This window comes from Solanum dulcamara, chromosome 8 (genome assembly GCF_947179165.1).
Source record: "Solanum dulcamara chromosome 8, daSolDulc1.2, whole genome shotgun sequence".
NCBI classification, from domain to species: domain Eukaryota; kingdom Viridiplantae; phylum Streptophyta; class Magnoliopsida; order Solanales; family Solanaceae; genus Solanum; species Solanum dulcamara.
Window position 1 is genome coordinate 78,208,616 of NC_077244.1, and position 21,346 is coordinate 78,229,961.

Consider the following 21,346-nt stretch of genomic DNA (forward strand, 5'->3'; position numbering starts at 1 on the left):
GGAAGGTGCATAACTTTCATCAAAGAAATTTCCTCGTCATTGGTCATAACAACATTATCCATTGATAAAGCCATATTGTCCATTTTTTTGAAATAGCAATCTCTTAGGCGTTCGATCTATATATATATATTTTTTAGAGAGAATTAAAGTAATTAGCTTATGAATTTTTAGATATTTGCTTCATACAATGTGTAGCTAGAGTGTGAAAGTAGTTGCTACTTTTTTTTTCTAATCAATTCCATTCAGTGGCCGAATATTTAGACAATTTAAATAATGAAGTATTTAAGGTTTTGTTAGGCAGAATTTCATTTTCTGGTTTTAAAAATACATTAAAAAAAAATTAAACAAAGATGTTAAATGCAGTACTGTTTGGGGATTTTCCATATCTTCAGTAACCTTTTTCTTTTTTTTCCTCTTAGGGTGATCTGCGAAAAAATAGGATAGTTTTGTGTTGTTATTCAACTTTTATACCTGCTTAAAAAATTTGTGCAAAAGTAATTTCGGTATAATATATTATACACTCAAAAGAATGAAAAGTTAATACTTTCAAAAGTCATGTTGGCCGACAAGTTTTTACTCTATGAACAATTTTCATTTTATTAATTTTTAAATTGTTCAAAAAACATGACTTTAAGTATAATTTCCATTTTACTTATCTATATATTGTTCACAAGTTGTTTCGGATTAACAAAATTAATCTTTATTATTCAATCGTACATAAGTTGTTATGCTGGATTGACAAGATTTAATATTATCTTTATTTTACTAAAATGAATTAAAGCATTTTTAGTGCCCCGATCATCTAATACTAATATTTTGCATCGGAATTTGGATCACTTGGTTGAAGAATATGAAGGCAAATTCAACAGTAAACTGGCCCCAAAGTATTCTAATTAATATTAACTGGTCCAAAACAAATTCGCAACGGATAAATTTTATAATTTAATAGTAAATTTCATTGCTAATTTTATTTAGTAAAGGATTATCAAAAAAATTGTAAGCTACGAATAATTTAGTTACAACTTAGCAACGAAATTTATAATTATTTTTTGTAGTGTTATATCCCCCTAAATAGAACCTAGAAGCTCGCAATTGCTTTGTGACTTTGGGCGTATTGTGAAATACTGCAGGTCTTAATAACAATGAGAGCAATTCTGTAGAAAAATATTACACCTCAAAACTGGGTGCGACGTGATTGGTGAGTAACCTTATCCAACCGTAGGATTAGTTGCACCACTATAGCGTGAGCCATGTCATATGTTGACTATTTGTGTTGTTACTATGACAAAATTTTAGAATAACAACCTAGCAAAACCGTCTTTAGGAATAGTTGCCAAGGAATTAAAGAGGCAATACATATTAGAGGGCACTTGTTGCAGAAAACAGTGGCTTGATTAGCCTGGTGTTGGTTTCATTAGTTTGATTAGGAAGCGCTCGAAATCAGTCTCGCTTCTAGGAAGCATTCTTAAAGGCGATGGATTGCCGAGATAAGCTGAAACTTATATCATGATGTTATTATTAGTTGTTAATCACTGAGAACAGTTGCAGAAGTTATTACACTTCCTCTGCTACTACGGAACCATTGCTCAGCAATCAGTATGCTCAACTTGCTTTAAGCAAACCAAACTCTAATGTGACTAACAAGCAGAAAAATTGATATTTCTGATAACAATACACTACAACATAGACGCAGGACTCTTTTCCCTAATGCCTGAAGCGGAAGCAAATGTGCACTTATCCCGACATTGAATCCTCTTCTCATTTATTTCCATAACTTCACAGAACTGTCATGACTTGCAGAAGCAACCATTCCAGTCACTGGTGACTGTGCTAGAGCAGCGATAATGTTTTCATGTGCTGGAATTGTCATGCTTTTATTCTCAACCATGTTCCACAGCTCCAAAGACTGTAGCATGGATTCACAAAACAAGAATCAGTAAATTTGTGATTTTTGATTCCCAAGATTTGCAAGTGTGTGAGCATTTGGGTAAATTTGCTGAATACCATCTAACAGGAATGATAGAAACAGAGTTGGCAAAGGAGAACAAAAATTTACCCTCATTCCTCCAATCACCAATAGAGCTGAATAGCTAGGATGAAATACACAAGAGTGGAACTGATTTCCATTGGCACTTAGTTCATGGATGCAATCACCAGTGTTCAGTGACCAAACTTTGACAGACTCCTCACTTACTGATGCCAGTAGATCACCATTGAGATCCCAACAAAGGTAGTTCACCACTCCAGAGTGTCCCTGTAAACACAATTATTTTGGGAAATGAGGAATTATGGTTGGAACATACAGAAAATACTAAAGTGCCAGAAACATATATTGTTTTAAGAAACAGTTGATGTAATCCACCACAAAATGGAAGTTAAAGACAAACCTGGAAAGACTGCAGTTGCCTGTCATTTTCGACATCAAAGATTGATACCGCCTTATCTGACGCGGCTGCCAGCAGCTGACCAGTTATGGGCTGGAATCTCACTTGTGCACTGCCTCCTTGCTACAAGTAGAAAGAGGAGACAATTTGAAGATAGTTCAAAGGAAAATTACCACTACAAATTAATAAAAGAACACAATGAATACTAAAGGGCAAACCTTTGACACTCGAGTACATGAGAATGGACTAATATTCCAGTACCGAATCTCATTGTTGCTATCGCAGAAACAAAATAGATCATTCTTTTTCGGATGGAAATCCAGCGACATAACATGAGAAGGATGCCCGGTGTATGAATTCAAACAGTAGTTAGTCTGAAAAAAATAAATTCGGCAAGAGGTTATTTGAGTGTGAATATGTGGTAAAAATAAAGATTGATTTGGTTGAACAATACATGACACTTGGATAATCTAAAAGCACGAACTAGTAGGTGTTATGCCACAAGTGACTAGAGGTAAGGCCTGCTTCAATTGATTAAATAATTATTCAGCAGAAAATGTCTAAACAATTACATTAGCAGCATCCCACAGTCTCACAGACTTGTCAAATGAAGCAGTTGCAAGCTGAGTTGAATTAGGCCTGAACCGGACATCTGTAATCAAGTATTGATGTTCTTCTGGGGTGGTCTCCGTTTGTAAGGTATCCATGTTCCACAGAACAGCCTAATAAATACACAGGAGGAAAGAACATATAAAGACAATTGATTTAATGATAACAAAAGTGCAGCAGAAAATGTTCAGTCACTAGTGAAGTATAAAGGATATTTAATCACTGAAAAGCTCATCCACCATTGGAATGAAATGAAACACTCGATCCATTTGTTGATGAAGTAAAAAGGAACTTCACTAAAGGCATCCAATTTATCTCCATATGCTAAAGATGTTAGATTTTATGGAAGTGCATTCTACCTTCTTGTCATGTCCGGCACTAGCGAGCAGCTTTCCATCTGATGAGAAATGGCAGCAAGTGACTTTATTCCTTGTGCGTATACAACCAACTTCACCAAAGGAGAATCCTGAGACATTCATCCTCTTAGTAAATTTGCAACAAAAATAACAAAGAAAGCATTTATACAAGTCACACTTGCATTATCACCTTTGGAAGACTCAGGTTTGTGTTCAGTAATCGTTTGTTTCAGTGTTCCATAGATATTTCCATCTCCCCCATCATGTGACAAAAATGAATCCACGTTATCTTCCAGGGAACCAATGTCTCCAAACGTCTCCAAGTCATCCTGTATGATAGATAAAGGCATATTGGAGATGCAATATTTCAAATGCAACTTCAAAATTCATAAAAAACTAATTAACTTGAAGTTCTTATTCATCAAAGATACTGGAAGATATACGATAATTAAGTACTTCTTTACAAATATAACATGTTTAGAGTGCAACATACAAAAAATGTGGGTGCAACATTAAGTTTTACCAGCTGATTTGTAGAGGACGCTATACCACCAGTTCCATCTCCTCCGTACATCATCATACTTTTTGACACACTGCCAACATGCTGCAGACTACTGGCACTAGTCATCCCATCACCAGGTGTATGAGTTGATGCTGGTGAGCTTGGTGAAGGGCCAACGGTATTTCCGGTGCCAGTACTATTGGCAGGTCCAGATGATGAATGTTGCTTCCTTTTTCTGCCGTTCTGAATCACAGGAGGAAGATAGGTAAACTTCTCTTCCATTGGCTCTGATAAGTCAGGTAACTTAAATTTTCTAAAAACTAAATAAAAAATTTAGAAACAAGAAAAGGAAAAAAGAGAGAGGCCACATGCAAGATAAAGCATTATATTGTTAGAAGTACTTTTATGGACATGGTTGTTGGTAGATATCAACAAAGCAAAAAAATCAGATGTGACTCTATCTGGTTAAGCCAACCTGTGGCAATTGCTGCTGTTGCTGTTGCTGCTGCTGCTGCTGCAACTGGTCCTGTTGTTGAGAGGAGGATTGTGGAATTTGGGCCATTTTCATCTGTTAAAGACAAGTAATTAGTACACCAGCAGTTTAGAGTAGAACATTCTAGCCGTCGCAACAAAATTGCAAGAGCCTCTTTGAATCTACAGAAAGACACATCATTGTTTAAAAACAGTACATATCATCACACACAAAAAGCCGGTGAGGAACAATTTATGAAGAGCTCTCAAGGACAGCTGCAAGGCTAAGGCATATCAACTGCTCAAGACAGCTGTAATAGTGCCAATTATTCTGAAAGATGTACAATTCATTAGTAAAGCAAGTGCTAATACCTAGCCAAAAGCTAAGGTTTCATTGCATTTTAATTGACATCTAGGCCTCAGTTTTCTGACAATTAGTTTCACTTGCCATCAGCTTTGTGATATATAATCCTGGCACTTCAGTGGCTAAGAGCCAATAAACATTTATTTGTAGAATCCCTTTGTCACAAACTCCCACTAGTCTGCTATGTTTGTTCATCATAACACGGAAAAGGATTATTCGAAAACGGCAAAGGTGAAGGCTTGGTGAACTATATACAAGTTCAAGGTTTAAGAATCCGAAGGCAGTGAAGCACAGACTGCTACTGACTTGTTAAGGGGCTAGTTTGTCTTTTCCTCTTTTATTATTTTTTATTTCTGTGTATGGGTGGGGTGGGTGGGGCTAGCTTGTTCTCCAAAGGTAGATTGAAGTAAATGTATACCAACGCACCAGGAAAGTAAGGACTGTTAATGTCAAGCCACCATACTCTATATTGTGGAAGCAAAGTAATCACAAGTTCCAACTAACACAATATGGCTTCCCAGTAGTGCATTCCTAATATTCCTCACAGATAAGTGGTTCCTCAAAATTCACTCTAAGTGAAAACATCCGAACCGAGAAGCCTCGACAAAGAAAAGAGATAGCAAGGAAAACACTCCTTTCAATTACCTGCTTTATTATTAATAAAGAACTACATATCATCAGGCACTCCCATAATCTGCTCTGCCTATTTAAAAACTGATCTACCTTCCAGACGGGAAAAGAAGAAAAGGAAGCTTTAGAAGCTCTCTCTCTCTTAAAATTTTTAGTCCAGATTAGGAAACTTCCCAACATGATTCAGCTTATGTTACTCTATTTCCTCGTTATTTGAATTGATTGGCTTCAGCGACCTCAATATTTGCATGCATTACCTTCAATGACAAGCTTCAATTGCATTATTTCTCCTCTTTTCTGCTCTAAAAAGAAAAAAACTACAAGCATCTTGAGGAAAACCCTGTTGAAAAAGATCTTTTCACTAAACAACGCATTAAAATTTGGATCTAAGAGGAAAACAATCTCTACGCTCTGGCTGAGACAAATAGTCTTTAAGATTGCATAATGAACAATACATAACATAACTAGACAATGCAGGCACTGTTCTTCATTCTAGGAAAGTAGACCTAACCTTTGGTGAATTTGATTGTACTGGAGAGCATATGGATCCATCATTTCTCGGTGGCTGACCGTCTTTTGCATTGAAGTTACCTCTTGGTAATCCACCATATCCATAGTAAGGGGAATTCAGGTTACCTTGTGCTTGAGCCTGTGCAAGAGCCTGCTGTTGTTGTGATGCCAAAAGATATTGATTTTGGTTCTGTATATTGGGCTTCTGTACTTGCAAACCAATACTTGGCCTCAAATGGTCAATTCCCTGTCAATATCAATGAGCAAGGCAGCCACATTAATATCAAAATTGTACAAATTCAACTTACAAGATGAATGAAAGCAATTAGTAACTTACGGTTAACGGCCAGCCCTTCAATGGTAAACCAGTAACACCTTGATTCAAGCCTAAAGAACCAGGAGAAAATGAAAGGACAAGTTACCCAAGTGGCCGCCAATATAATCATCAACAAAATTGAGATAGAATTACCACACCACACCACACCAATACCCCCCTCCCCCAAAAGTAAAAAAGAACCAAAAGTAATGGAAAAAGAGAAACATGGAACTCCTCAAATTGAAATCCACTAAACAGACCAATGAAAAGATAAAAAGCAGAGAAAAGGACTTCTTACTGATGCCCATAAAGAACATCACTCAAAAATCTAAGAAAAGGACTTATTACTGATGCCCATAAAGAACATCACTCAAAAATCTATCTAACTCAATTCTCAAAAAATAAAAATCCACCTAAACTTGTTGCAAAAAAACAGATGCTTGAGATGCCAGACAATTTACCCAAAGGTGACATTAAAAAGGTACTAAATAAATCACATATCCATGTCCAAGTGCATTTGACAATGCCATCCACGGAAGTCAAAAGATTAACAAACATAACAGCAGACCTCTAAAACATTCCAACAGTAATTACTAGATATATGTCCACTAAATACTAAAGAATCAAAAGTAACAAACGAGAATAGACAAGAAATGTTAGTATGAAAATATGCATGATGCCAGTTGAAGGAGCACGATCAGGAACTGACTCCAGAAATCTACATAACACTAACATGGAAACCATGGACAATCAGCTATGCCAAAATGGGAAGCAATAAGGCAAAAATGTAGGTGCCATGTATTGCATTAGTTATGTTATTTATAATATGATTGAACTTAGAACAGATTGAAGATGGAAATAATCATTTTTGAAGTCCTGAGCCAATCCTCTAAAATTGGAAGTTTTAATCTACTAGAACTTGCAGAACAGGAAAGAGAAAGAGCAATGTCCTTCATGGAAGTAGACGAGAGGAATATCCACTTGTCTGGTGGCCAACAAATGGAAGAATTGAAAGAGTTAAGATTATGGCAAATGAATGCCATACATGGATATGGGAAAATATAAGGAAAAATACACACTTCATAAGGATGTTTGCGCTGCAGAGATACGAATTGAAAGAGTTCATTAAGAGAACTCCATCCTTCCTTTCAAGGATAAAATAAGATAATATTCCAACCTCATTCTATGTGATTACATGTAAAAATAAATGTTCTCGACTAGAGATCATTAGTTGAGTAGGTGGACAAAGGGTGCTAAGCAACCAAGGCGAAAGTACCTGCACCACCAAGTCCTGATTTTGACTGTAGAATAGCTTGCCCATAAATTGATGAAGGATCCATGGGCAAAGATTTCTGAGTACCACTCAAGTTCACTTCCGTTTTAATATCCTACATATTTTCAAAGGATATTGGGCTGAGCTTGGTCCAAGAAGAAATATTAAACTCAACAATAAGTATAAATTGTATGCTGAGATAAAAGTTCAACTAGTTACCGCTGTCATCTGAGGGCGCCCTTGCATTTGCTGCAATGCTGCAGACATGCTCCCCGAATTACCTTGTACCAACTGGCTGAATCAACAGAGAACAAATGCAGGTACAGAAGTTCAGACAAAGAATGCAACAAATCAATAAAGGCTACAAAAGCACGAGACGTGGCAAGAAAATCTTGCAGCACTCATACCGTTGATGATTAGATGCAGTCTTGAGAAGCGCCATCCTATTGGGATCGATAAGAGGTGAAGATGTCTCTGAGTCCAAGGAATGTGGGTGCTTCATTTGTTCCTCGTACATTTTCATGGCCAAAACACTAGCAGATGGTTGCCCCATCATGCCTTCAGAGTTTATAGCACTTATAGGACCACCAAGGGAGGGATTTTGATCCCTTCGCTGTAACTGGGCATTTCGTTGTTGCATGAGTTGCAACTGCTGCATCTGTAGCTGTTGTTGATGCTCCCTTGCTTTCATCTGCTGTGTCTAGAGTTCAAACCAAACAAAAGAACGTGCTTCAGCCTGGTTATAAGTAAAATGCCACAGAGCTTCTTCTATGTTATTTATGGCAAGGAATGGCACATCGCGTAAGTTCAACAAACCTCTATGTACGCTGCTGCAGCTTCAGAATGTTTTTCATTTGTCCGTGCAATGAAAATGTCCCAAAACACGGACCACCATTCAAAAAGAAACCCTCCAGGTGCATCAATGGCTATAAAAGGACAAATCAAATTATGAACACCTCAAATGGAGCAAAAAAATCAAGCTGTGTGTATAAGTTATGAAAAAGGAGAACAAGCATGAACTACCCTGAAGATTGACTAGCAAAACAGCTAGAGATAAGATGATATACATAGAAACAATTAGAATTGAAAGAACTCAACACTTAGAGAATGTGTTAACATCATTACCTACGGGATCTGTAGCAACCTTCCCTTCTGTCATGAAAGCTTTTGCAGAATTATGCAGCTTTCTTTTCAACAAATAGTCATGAATGTAAACATCAAGCCTAGCAAGACAACAAAAATCAAGAGAGGATGAAAATCAATAACATCATAACTGTAAAGAACTAGTACTCTTTATCAAGAAGGAATTTTACTTTTCCCCCTCGACTAGGAAATTTTTGTTTGTTCTTATGACTATTTTTATTAATTTGGTACTTAACCATACAGTCTTTTACTCTTTGGTAGTGAAACATGAATGCTGAACGTTTTTAACTATTTCCTCTTCCATCCTTAACAAAGAAACTGAAAATTTACAATGAGCTGACTAGCAGGAGGAAGTTGCATACATCTTATCTGCTTCCCAATTACTCTGCGCCATGACTTCCACTCAATCACTTCCTGCAGGAAATTCCACGCAGCCAACTACGGTATTCACAGCAATCACAGAGCTACACAATAATAACACAAAAACAGTTGAAACAAATTTATCAATAAAAATACAGGTTAAAAAACACGGAACTGATTCTCATCAAGTAGACATTTTACCAATTCTGAAGATCAAATCCAGCATTGCTGCTCTCTGTAAAAAAAAATGAATAAGGAACCCTAATAAACAAAATCAACCGTAAAAACAAGAGAATTAAACAAAATTGATGAAATAAAAGGTAAGATCTTCATCGACAAGTAATTCTCAACTTCAAAATTACACAGTAACACCAACACATACTCGAATTCACAAATTAACAAATCAGCTCACAAGCTCAGGAAGCTGAAACACAATTAAAAATAAAAATAAAATAAAAATCTCCAGCCAAAAAATTACCTTAAAGAAACAGTAATTCAAGTAGAAAAGCTCCAATTGAAGTCAAGTAATCAGGTTTTCGAAGTAACCTCCGATCAATTACACTTTATCCGAACATTAATCAACGATTAAAACATAAACTTAGATGATACTTATCATAAACAATTCAACACTTTCTTGTCTAAAAAATCATCATTCATAAGCTCGTAAAAGATTCTCTTATCACGAAGAAGAAGAAGAAGAGCTTCAATGAAAGTGAGAAGACAAAAAAAACAAAAAAAAAGGAAACAAACATGGAGTATATCAAAGTGAAGGGGAAAGCCGAAAATAGCAAAACAGGCTGTCAAGTAAGGTACCAAGCCTAAGGTTCGGTTTAGCTTTTTCTTTGTGCTTGACTGGGATGGGTATTAGGTTCGGGAAGATTGGTTCGGTGGTTCGGTTGGAGTAAAAGGGGTAAAGTGGGGACAAGTTTTACGTAAGCAGAAAAGCGGTGCATAGAATGTAACGCGCGTAGAAAGCGCAAGTGAGATTATAATTAAAGAGGTAAGGTCAATATCGGGAAGTAGTTGCAAGTAAATTCTGAACTGTGTGCTATAATAAGCCTATATATATATGTGCTGAGATCCCTACTTGGCTAGTATTTGCTAATTTTAGAAGAAAAAATAACAAAAATAGTCTCTTATAGTCACTTCAACCATATAAGATGCTGTTTTGGCGAGGTGTATAAAAATAGCGATAAATATTGTATTATGATAATATTAATAGTATTATTATTTATTTGGTTTATTGAATTAAAAATAACATATATTATATATAACAATAATAATTTAATGAAATCCCACAATGTGGGGTCTGAGGAGGTAAAGTATAGGCAAACCTAACTTTTATTAAGGTAGGACGGCTGTTTCCAAAAGATTTTTATATGGACAAGCCAAGATCATCTCACTTAGAAGCTGCTTTTCGGATTCTGCGATACATCAAAACTTCACCGGAAAGAGGTTGATTCTTGTCCCTCGACTCAAAAGAAGCATAAAAAAAAATCAGATAAGGCCAAAAAATAACATGTATTGTATAATTAGACATAAATATGATGAAAATAATGCGGAAAAGATCGTAAGTGACAACTATATTTTAAACATGTTAGTATATGCATTCAATTTTTACATTGTTAATACTATATTTTTTTTATTAGCTAAACAAAAATAAAAATAAAAGTATATAATAATATACAAAGTGAATGCGTGTCTTTTCTAATGCATACTACCCAGAGACCCCTTAGTCCTTTAAGTTTGTTTGGTTTCTGACGAATATTTAATAAATATGTCTGATAAATTTGACGGAAAATCGTGAAAGAGAAGGTTTAGCGTGAGAAATCATATTTAGAGGTGTACTTTTATACATAGTTTCTATTTTTATTTTTTTTAAAAAAATCTATTTCTGAAGTCTCCTCTTTCAAGTTACCCGTTACTTTATATCACATTGTTTATAATGAAATTCTACCATATTATTTATTTAAGAATCGATATAAAATTGAGAAATTATGAGTAGTTATTGACATTTGATTAGATTGACGTATAAATGTATAAACACCATAGTGACACTCCTAAGTCCTACCTATGGAAAGCGATAAAGAAAAAGAGAAGAAGAGTTTAGAATTATATCCAAAAAAAGAAAGTTATAAAATTTGATTAAAAAATTATATATTTTTTTCATTTTCAAAACTGATTGCACCATTTAAAATTGTAATTTCAAACTTGAAACAGTATGTGGAAAGGTAAAATTTATGAAACAGTTTCAGAAATATTTATAAATTACATCACAGTAAAAACTTTTTATGTATAAATACCTTTAAATATTGTATACATGTAATATCGGGTTGGTTTGATTTGATTTGACTTTTTTAGTTAAAATTAAATCAATCCAAATCGAATATGATCGAAGTTTTTGTTTTAAATACGAAACCAAGTCAAATCAAATAAGGAGTTTTTTTTTCTAGATTTGACTCGGATTATCGGTTTGACATGATTTTTTTTCGTGCACCCCTAGCCAAAAAGATATACTCTATTTGTACTAATTTATGTGACACCATTCGAAATTTCAGGATTCAAACTTTTTCGATCGAAAATTCAGACATGAAATCTTTATTTTATAAAAAATAAATTTATGTATTTGAATATATAAAAAGTACTATAAGTCACAATATTTGACAATTCAAAAAATATATAAGACATTTTAAAAAATTATGATTAAAAGAAATTATTTGTACTCACGAAATTCAAAAAGGTGCAACATAAATTAAATTGGATAAATAAAAAATAGCAGAAATTGCACTTTAAAGAGTTATACTATATATACACTATAGAAACAAAAAAAAAGATTAGAAACTACAATAAACGTACCTCTACATTTGAGTGTTAGCTAATTTTCTCTCTTTATAGTTTTATCAAATTTAATAAATATAAATTATTAAATATTTAATAAAAATCATACAATATTACTATTGACACCTCAAATTAAAAACTATACATCACTACAATCAGAAACTCATTCTCTTAGAGAATTTTATTGACTTCGCACACAATAGTAAATTTTCACAAAGATAAAGAATTATATTGTTCAGGACATAGATAAAAGAGCTATTTAAACCGACTCTCAAACATAAATTATCATTTTTTTTCTGCTATAGTGAGTGAACAGAAGACACAGATGTAATCATGTAGGACAGAGTTTAGATTATTATGTTTGTTGATAACACGTAGTTGTTAGTAAATAAAAAGAAGAAAAGGTCAGTGTCATGACATGTGTGTAACACAAAACTGTTTGTACATGAAAGCAGCAAACATTTGTCACTTTCAGAACACATTGCATAGATTCGATTATAACACAATATTTTTACGTGCCATGATTACAACATCAAATTTACTTTGGTCAAAGATGCTGAAATGTTTTCAATATATTTGATAAAACATTTTGATGGGGGATTGATGGCTTCAAATGTGTAGTATTACACACTGTCATGTCATTTAATGTGTTTAATAGATATAATTTAACTTCGAGTTCAAATATTCAACAGATATAATTGTTAGGTTAGGGACCATTAATATATTTAGCCTAATTATTAAATATCATGATATGAGATTATAATATGTTTGATCACCTCACCTTTTGTTTTCAATTTATAAACTCTCAAGAAATAATATATTACGCTTATTTCTCATCAAACTCACAGATAAAAAAATGTATTCAAAAATGAATTATATGTATTTCAATATTAAAATATGTTCAAAATTGAGTCATATTATTCCGTATTTAGTGTGATTAACCTTTTTTTAAAAAAAGAAATTCTTCCTCTCTTTTTTAAAAAAAATTGTTTTTAGAACAAGTGTCAACAGATTAGTGGCTAGTACTTTTGTTGCCGGCGCCAGAAGAAAAGAAATTTCATTTTTGCCGGTAATTAATTAATTGATGTACACATTACTTAACACTTCGTTCAAAAATGGGATTGAGGTTATTCAATTAATGATCTGTTAAGGTCAACCTTCTTTTGTTTGGTCTACGAGTTCTTTATGTTTTTTTTTTTATCTATGTATTTTAAATTTATCCCGTAAAATAACAATAACATATTCAAGATTATTTTATATTGGAATTTGAAAAGAATAAAGTATGGACAATCATAATTCATTATGGTGTAAATAGAATTTTGAGTAAGCGGAGTCGGTGTTTATAAATAATGGACAAATAATTGAATGAACTTATAAATTAGATATAGTTTTGTCCCAATGGTTTAGATTAGTTTTAAGTTAGAAGAGTTATTTGGATCAATATTAAGCTATATAGCACATATGTTCTATTTTGCAAAAATATGCTTAGATGACCTCTAACCTCAAAGAACAAAACTAATCATTCAACCAACACACCAAGAGGCATCGAATCTAAAGTGGTGTATATATAGATAGATAGATTTAATAAAATTTTCTGAATAAAGAGTGTGATTGACACTCCTTCGCTCAACATGGGTCCACCCCTATACGCACAATTTACCTCTACCTCGTAGAGGTAGATATGATATGAGAAGGAAAAATTGTAATGGAAATTATGCCAGAATATCTTGTATTTATCCCTATGTAGTTTTATAAGTTACTCTCTCCGTTCTAATTTATTTATAGGTGTTTGCTTGAGAGTGAGAATAATAAAAAAGAAAGAATTTTGAAACTATAAATCCTTATATTAAGCTAAAATGAGAAGTTTAAAGTTAATTATGATATTCCTTTATGACTGAAGACATCAATTCAGAGAGTCATTCATAATATTACTAGGAATATTTTCATGATGATACAAATGAGGAAGCCTGATATGAAATGTCTTAGTAATTGACCAGATATGGTTAAGGAATTGGAAGGTTACAGTCCTAAGATGATGGTAATAAGAGTATTGTGGGATTTCCCACCAGTAGGCTGGCTAAAATACAATACATATGGGGCTTCGAGAGGTAATTCAGGTATAAGCTCCAATTTTGGCTAAGATCCAACCTGCGCTACCAGCTTTTTGACTCAACTGAATTTTTTTTCCTTTTTTAAGCTAATGCCTTTTGTTTGAGGAATGAAAGAGGGGATTTACTGTATACAGATGGATCTACTATTGAAAACACCACTAGCACTGTAGTAGAGACGAAGATAATTCTAGAAGCATGTAAACATAGCAAGCAGGAGCAGCACAATAATATAATCATTCAAACAGACTATATGTTATTGTACAAAATTCTACAAGGAAAATGGTCATGCCCCTGGATAATCATAGATATGGTGACAGAAATCAAAACATGCTTACTGGACAAATAACATACATTCCAGCACATTTTTAGGAAATAAAATTAATGTGACACCCCGGAATTTTTTTCGCTAAGATTCGAACATTTCTTCACATGAGTGTAGACTCGGACCGGAGGACTTGAAATTTTTCACATGAGTTAGGATGAGTTCCTAAGTAATTAAAGAGCGTTAGAGGTGATGTGGGGTCATGAAGGACCCCTAGGACCAAATCAAGCCAAAAGATTCGTCGTGGCTAAGTTTGAGGAGGAGTTCGCATGAGGGGTTGACTTCTAACGACCCTATCTTTTGAAATATGACTATCTGGGTGGCCCACGACCTACCAAATTAAAGGTCGTCGAATCTTCTTTCCAACGCCACCAAGAATGTAAGTTTTGGAGTTCAGAGTCAAAAGATATGACGATCCTAAAATGAACTAGCACAGTAGAGATTTTCAGGCCTGGGTTGCAATTGCTGGAAAACTGGGCTTAGCGCCGCAGTGGCGCGACGCGCCACTATCGCGCCAATAATGTGCCTTAGTAGTTTGGTTCTTGGTGCGGCGCACCACTACGAGGTGTGCAGGTTTTAGGCGTAATCAGCCTGGTGCTGCAAGGGCGCGACGCGCCACTATCGCGTCAGGTGCATTTTTAGCCTATTTTCAGAACTTTTGATGAGGGGTAATTTGGGAACTTACCCAAATTATATATGTATCACCCTAGACCATTTTGGGATCATATTATTGCAGCCTCTCTCTCTCTAAAAAGCCCTAAAATTTTCCCTCTCTTCTTCTTCTTCTTCTTCTCCAAATCCTTCTCCAACAAAGATTGTCTTCAAGAGCTTCAAGAATTCAAGCCTTCCATTGAAGACCTAACATCAAGGTTTCTTCAAAGTCTTCAAACAAGTTATGTAAGGCTAACCTAAAATATGGATTGAGTTCTTCCATATGCCTATAGATGTGTTGGTTAGGAGTTGTGAAAGAGTTGCACCTTCTAGAAAGGTTTTCTTGAAAGTTTTCCCTAAACTATGGAATATTTTTAGATACAAATGGTTGATTGATGATTTTAATGACTTGAGTTACTAAATAGTTATTTTTCATATTATTAACTACGAATGTATCTTTGTATATAGATTTATAGGTATTGACGATATTCTTGAGTTGAGTTTTGTTGAGGGTATGAGTTCATGTTTCATTCACATGAACCCAAGATGAGATTTCTTGTCATAAATGTCTTGAGGATGAGATGGATAGTTGTGTGTATATATGTATTGATTGGAATAAAAAGAATGAATTGGTTAGTCAAGAATATCTCTTTGCTTTTATAAAATGAACATAGGACAAAAATAAGGATTTTGGAGTAGATGTTTGATGATTGATGTGGTGATGATACTTGACAATGATGTGATGATAATGTTTGATGATGATGTAAATGATAATATATGATGTTTTGATGACGATGTGAGTGATGACATGAATGGTGTTTATTAAATATGTGTAGAATGATTGATGAAGAGGTATATTGAGGAGGATGTTATGTGATGAAGTGGATTGGAGTCTAATGTGATTTTGTGGTATGTGATGTGTATAATTTGAGTTGATTGGAGTCTTAGGAATATTTTGAGAATAAATTATCTTTTGAGGAGGAGCTTTAAATAAATTAATTGTGAACCTTTTTGCATAAACCATTTACACGTTATTTTAAGTCTAAGGAATCATTAGTTTCATCTTTGATTTAGAAAGGAGTTTAAGTATGAGTTGAGTATGAGGAGCCTTTAAATGAGTTGAGTATTTTTACATTAAAGTATCTATTTTGAGTTTGAGTCGAGGGATTGAAATTATGTTTTAATGTACATAATATTTTCTGCATTCATCGAGTTGAGATTGTACAAGTTTTAAAGAGAAGAGTTTGATGATTTGAGTTGAGTTTTGAAAAGAGTCCAATGAGACTTGCCATTATGACTCGATTGAGTTGAATTGAGGAGAGAGTTGATGAGTTGGCAAGGTTCTAAATGAAACTAGCCGTGAGGGCTTGTTTGAGATGATTGGATGGAGTCTTATGAGCATAGAGTCATGGGAGGAGTATCGAGCACCGAATTGGGCAAGAGTATAGTCCATACTCAAACCCAATACCTGTGTTGCCAAACGTAGGGGGGATTGAACCGTTAAAGTCGGATGCTTCCCCGAGAGGTTTGTCCTGACATTATAGGACTTGGTTGGATTGGATCCATGATTGGTTGATTCGTTCATACCCTGGCAAGGTATGAACGGACGCGGCAACAACGTCGGTTTGTTGTACTTTCACTGGCTCATAAGTGATGGTTGTCGGTTAAGAGAAACTCCCAAATAGGTCTTGATAGTACTCTGAGTCAGTTGAGTTGAGTGGTTTATGAGTTGGTCCTGTCTAAACTATTTCTTGTTAGACTTAGGACACTTGAGTGAGTTGTTACATATTTATTGAGTTGAGTCCTTTGAGTTGAATTGTAAAACGTTGCATAATTTAATTTGCATATTTACTGAGTTGAGTCCTTTGAGCTAATTGTTGAGTTAAATGTTGAGTTGATTGTATAGGGTCGGATTGGGTTAGATGATATGTGATTGACTTCGAGCTAACAGTATATGATTGAATTGGATTGAATAATTTGATTGAACTGTATTGTGTATGATTGGATTGGACTGTATGGTATATGATTGGTCTTTGTCTAAAAATGTATTATTACTTTAGACTTATGACGCCTTGTTGAGTCTCTCTTATCTTTCTGATTTGAGATATTTGGACCACTGTTATTCTTCCTTGAGGTATGTTTCATTCTACCATATTACATACTCGTACATTCCACGTACTGACGTCCATTTGGACCTGCATCATTTCATGATGCAGATGCAGGTTTAAGAGATCGTCAATAGGAGTATCATTGGGGATCTATTCGCACTCAGCGTATTGGTGAGTCCTCCCCTACATTCGAAGGACACCGCTCATGTAATCTTGCGTCGAGTTAGCCTTTTCATTTTGAGTTGAGGTAGCCATGAACCTGTCATTGGCACCAATTAGATAGTAATGATAGAGGCTTCATAGACTAGATAGTGATGGGTCGATTAAGTACTTCTATCTTTGAGTTATTCTTGTCAAACTATTTTAATGACAATTTTTTTAGTTGATCTGTTGGCCCATGGCCTTTATTCTTTGAGTTAGATTCGTGATTTGAGTTGCTCGCTAAATTATTCTGTATTTTTAAACTTTCCGCTGAATGAATGAATGAACGGAGGTGTGATCAGGCTATGTGGTTCACTTGGGAGCCAGAAATGGTTTCTGAGTGCCGGTTACGTCTAGGATACCCTCCCGGAGCGTGACAATTAACTAACAGACTACTTGATAAATATTGCAGTCGATAAAGGAGGGTGTAACTACACAGATTTCAACAGTTTAAAAGTAGCGAAAAAAAAATTATTAACAGTGATAAATTAAAATGTCCTTATTTGAGAGTAACTCCAGCAAAGAGATAGAGAGGACAAGGAGGCTACAACATTAAGTTTTCACATATACAATATTTACAAAAAAAGGACTCGGCAAAATGAGAGGATCTGGGGTCAGATTGAGACTTCCATTCAACTAGATCCATCAGCAACATGTCATGAGTACAACCCAAGAAACCTGAGAACACAGCTGGAAAAGGAGAAACAGTCAGAAACAAGAAGTAAGGCAGAAAAGCAGAATCGAAAAAGCTTACTCTTGTAAGCTGAATATCTTTCAGTAAAGGCCAAGAAATCCAAGCGCTTGATGACCCAAAGCAAGAGATAACGAGGCGAGAGTTATCCCAAAAAGACAACATTCTTCAGGGGAAGAAAGCGGAAAGTGTGGAGAGGAGACAAAGAAGAAGAAAGGCTCGGAGAAGCCCTACTTAGACAAATATAGCCCCTCTATCCGGAATAGATTAGGCTTGTAGGTTCAAAGTGTTAGGTGTTTTGATTTTGATTGTTTGTTTATTTCTTTCCTAGTCGATAAGGCCATGTAGAGAATGAACTTTGTTTGTGGTGGTGCAATGTAGTATTTTATACTCATTAATTAATAAAAAAAATACCAAAATTTAACCAAAAAAAAATATGACCGGCGGAGCCATATGTGTGTTTGTTGACACCCCTTTAATTTCTTCATATGTTTAATTATTCACATTTTGACATCCTTAGAAAAAAGTCTAATTCAAGCCCAATTTTTGAGTTCTAACAGCATCTGTACATGAAAAATCTTGGCCGTTAGAAATGGCTGAGGTACAGTTAATCTTGTTTCATGTGCCAATTCTATGCAATCTTTTGTAGCTTCAGCTTAACTTTTTTCTCTGCTGCTTGTAGAAATGATACTTGATTGTGGCAGTAGGTTCACAAGTTTTTTTTATGAATATCTACAACTTAAGCCAAGGTTAAAGGGGAAATTGCAAGATAGTCAAATACTACAAAATGCATTTTGAACGCTTAGTCAAAAAGGAAACAAAACGCGTTTTGAACGTGTAGTAAAAAAGAAAGGTGCAATATGTGGATTTTACGCGTTTCTAGTTTCCTATGAATAGAGGGCCTCTTGCCTTTATTTAGATTATCCTAAAAAAAATACAATCCAAAAGAGTAAGAACACAAAAAGAGTTATACACCAAAATAAATATTGTAGTCTTGAGTGTCCTCTATAGTGAGTTGTTCCTTTTACAAGAGAGAAGTGTTAATTATTGTTTTCTCCTTCTATTTGAAAGCAGTGTACTTCTATATTATCATAGTAAAGATCATTCTACTCCGTAGTTTTTCCCCTCTATTTGTTTGAGGGGTTTGCACGTAAAATTCTTGTGTACAATTTATTTTTATTATTTATTATCATATCAAACTTTAGTTGTAGTGCTTCCTCCCCCCAACAGTGGTATCAGAGCCCACAGTTATTCTATCTGTTTTATGCGAAGGTACTATTTATGGATAGTAAATTTTCATGAATAGTAAAATTTGGTGAAAAGTACTATTTATGTGAATAGTAAATTTTGATGACGGTACAGTTTGTCACAATTGTTCATAAAAATATTCAGAAATAATCTAAAAGGGTGTGAAACAAATAACAATGTCGAGTACAATAAAGTTTGATGTTGAAGGCAGGCCCACAGACTTTACTGATGATAGCAAGTGGAACGACATAGACAGCAACATAGTTGCTAATCTATATTTGACACTAGCTGATCAAGTGTTGTCTAGTGTGGCTGAAAAACGGACGGCGAAGGAAATATGGGATACTCTTACGGGATTGTATGAGGTTAAGTATTTGCATAATAAAATCTTCTTAAAAAGAAGATTGTATACTCTTCGAATGACAGAGTCTATGTCGGTTACTGAACACATCAATACTTTGAATACTCTATTTTCGCAACTTACAACAATGGATTATAAAATAAAGGGGAATGAACGTACGGAGCTTCTACTTCAAAGTCTGTCTGACTCGTATGATCAACTCATCATCAACCTGACAAACAATACGGATAGTCTAGTTTTCGATGAAATTGCAGCCGCTGTTTTAGAAGAAGAAAATCGGCACAAAAATAAGGAAGAAAAACAAGCAAATTCGCAGCAAGCTGAAGCTTTGATGATGGTGAGAGAAAGACCAACGGAACGTGGCCCCAGTGGGAGTCACAATTATGGTAGATCTCAATCAAGAAGTAAGAAGAATATCAAGTGTTACAACTTTGAAAAGAAAGGTCACTTCAAGAAAGATTGTCGGTTCAAGAAAAAAAGTGAACACCCTGAGTCATCAAATGCTTAAGAGAATATTGCAAGTACCTCGGATAATGGTAATATTTTATGTAGTGAAGCAATATCAAATAATGAAGGCAAAAAATATTTCACTGATGTCTGGATCATGGACACAAGAGCAACATGGCAAATGACTTCCCAGAAAAAATGGTTCCATCAATATAATCCTATCTCAAGAGGGTCTGTGTTCTGAGAGACGATCATGCTTTGGATGTTATTGGTATTAGGTCCATCAAAATAAAGATGTATGATGATACGATACGCACAATCCAGGAGGCATGACATGTAAAAGACTTGAGGAAGAATCTATTGTCTTTGGGACAATTAGATGATAATAGATGTTCATATAAGACTCATGGTGGAGTCATGAAAATATCAAAAGGAGCATTTGTAGTGATGAAAGCAGAAAAACTTGCTGTAAATCTATATGTGCTTAAAGGTGAAACACACCAAGAAGGAGAAACATCAACTGCGTCAGCAAGTTCATTTAAAGAATCAACGATGATGTGGCATCATAAACTTGGCCATATGTCGGAATGAGGTTTGAAGATTCTTGCTGAGCAAAAACCTTTTTCTAGGGCTCAAAAAGGTTTCACTACCCTTTTGTGAGCATTATGTTACCAGTAAGCAAAATAGACTGAAGTTTAGCAGTTTCATTAGATCTAGTCCACTCTGATGTCTGGCAAGCACCGGTGGAGTTCCTAGGAGGAGAGAAATATTTCGTGTCCTTTATCGACAATTACTCCAGGAGAAGTTGGGTGTATCTAATCAAAAGAAAGGCAGATGTTTTTTCGATTTTCAAAGAGTTCATAGCGAGAGTGGAACTTAAATCTGAGAAAAAGATCAAATGTTTGAGGACAGATAATGGAGGAGAATATACTGGTGATGAATTTGACAAATTCTGTAAACGAGAGGGTATTAAAAGACATTTCATAGTGGCATATACTTCACAACAAAATGGAGTAGCAGAGCAGATGAATAGAACCTTATTTTGTGGATCACTAGGATAAACGTAGTAATTCGCGAAAGGGGCGGACAAGAGCTATATTGGCAACTATAGGATTGGAAAAACCATTCTGGGCAGAAGCAGTCAAAACCGCCTGTTATGTGATCAATCGGTCACCATCAACCGCAATTGATCTGAAAACGTCAATGGAGATGTCTGGAAAACCAGATGATTATTCTCGCTTACATATATTCGGAAGTCCTACTTATGTTATGTACAACACCCAAGAAAAATCGAAGTTGGATCCGAAATTCAGGGAATGCATTTTCTTAGAGTATGCTGATGGAGTCAAGGGGTATCTCTTGTGGGATCCCAATGTTCGCAAGGTGGTAATCAGTAGGGATGTTGTATTTATTAGTCGATACATGACTAATCCTGGTAGAGAGCATTGGA

General features: G+C 34.9%; 1 protein-coding gene across 1 annotated transcript; it reads right to left on the reverse strand.

Moving 5' to 3' along the window:
• Positions 1-1,488: 1,488 nt before the first annotated feature.
• On the reverse strand, positions 1,489-9,621 carry LOC129899199 (transcriptional corepressor LEUNIG_HOMOLOG-like). Its single transcript, XM_055974063.1, has 19 exons — positions 9,397-9,621; positions 9,120-9,153; positions 8,921-9,022; positions 8,541-8,638; positions 8,232-8,341; positions 7,823-8,115; positions 7,635-7,710; positions 7,419-7,530; positions 6,164-6,213; positions 5,828-6,073; positions 4,327-4,419; positions 3,873-4,094; positions 3,540-3,678; positions 3,353-3,459; positions 2,957-3,106; positions 2,603-2,758; positions 2,388-2,507; positions 2,057-2,254; positions 1,489-1,906 (listed from the first exon to the last, which is right to left on the reverse strand). The coding sequence occupies exons 3-19, from the start codon at positions 8,950-8,952 to the stop codon at positions 1,763-1,765; spliced, it is 2,346 nt and encodes a 781-aa protein (XP_055830038.1). The 5' UTR covers positions 8,953-9,022; positions 9,120-9,153; positions 9,397-9,621; the 3' UTR covers positions 1,489-1,762.
• Between the last annotated feature and the right edge of the window lie 11,725 nt (positions 9,622-21,346).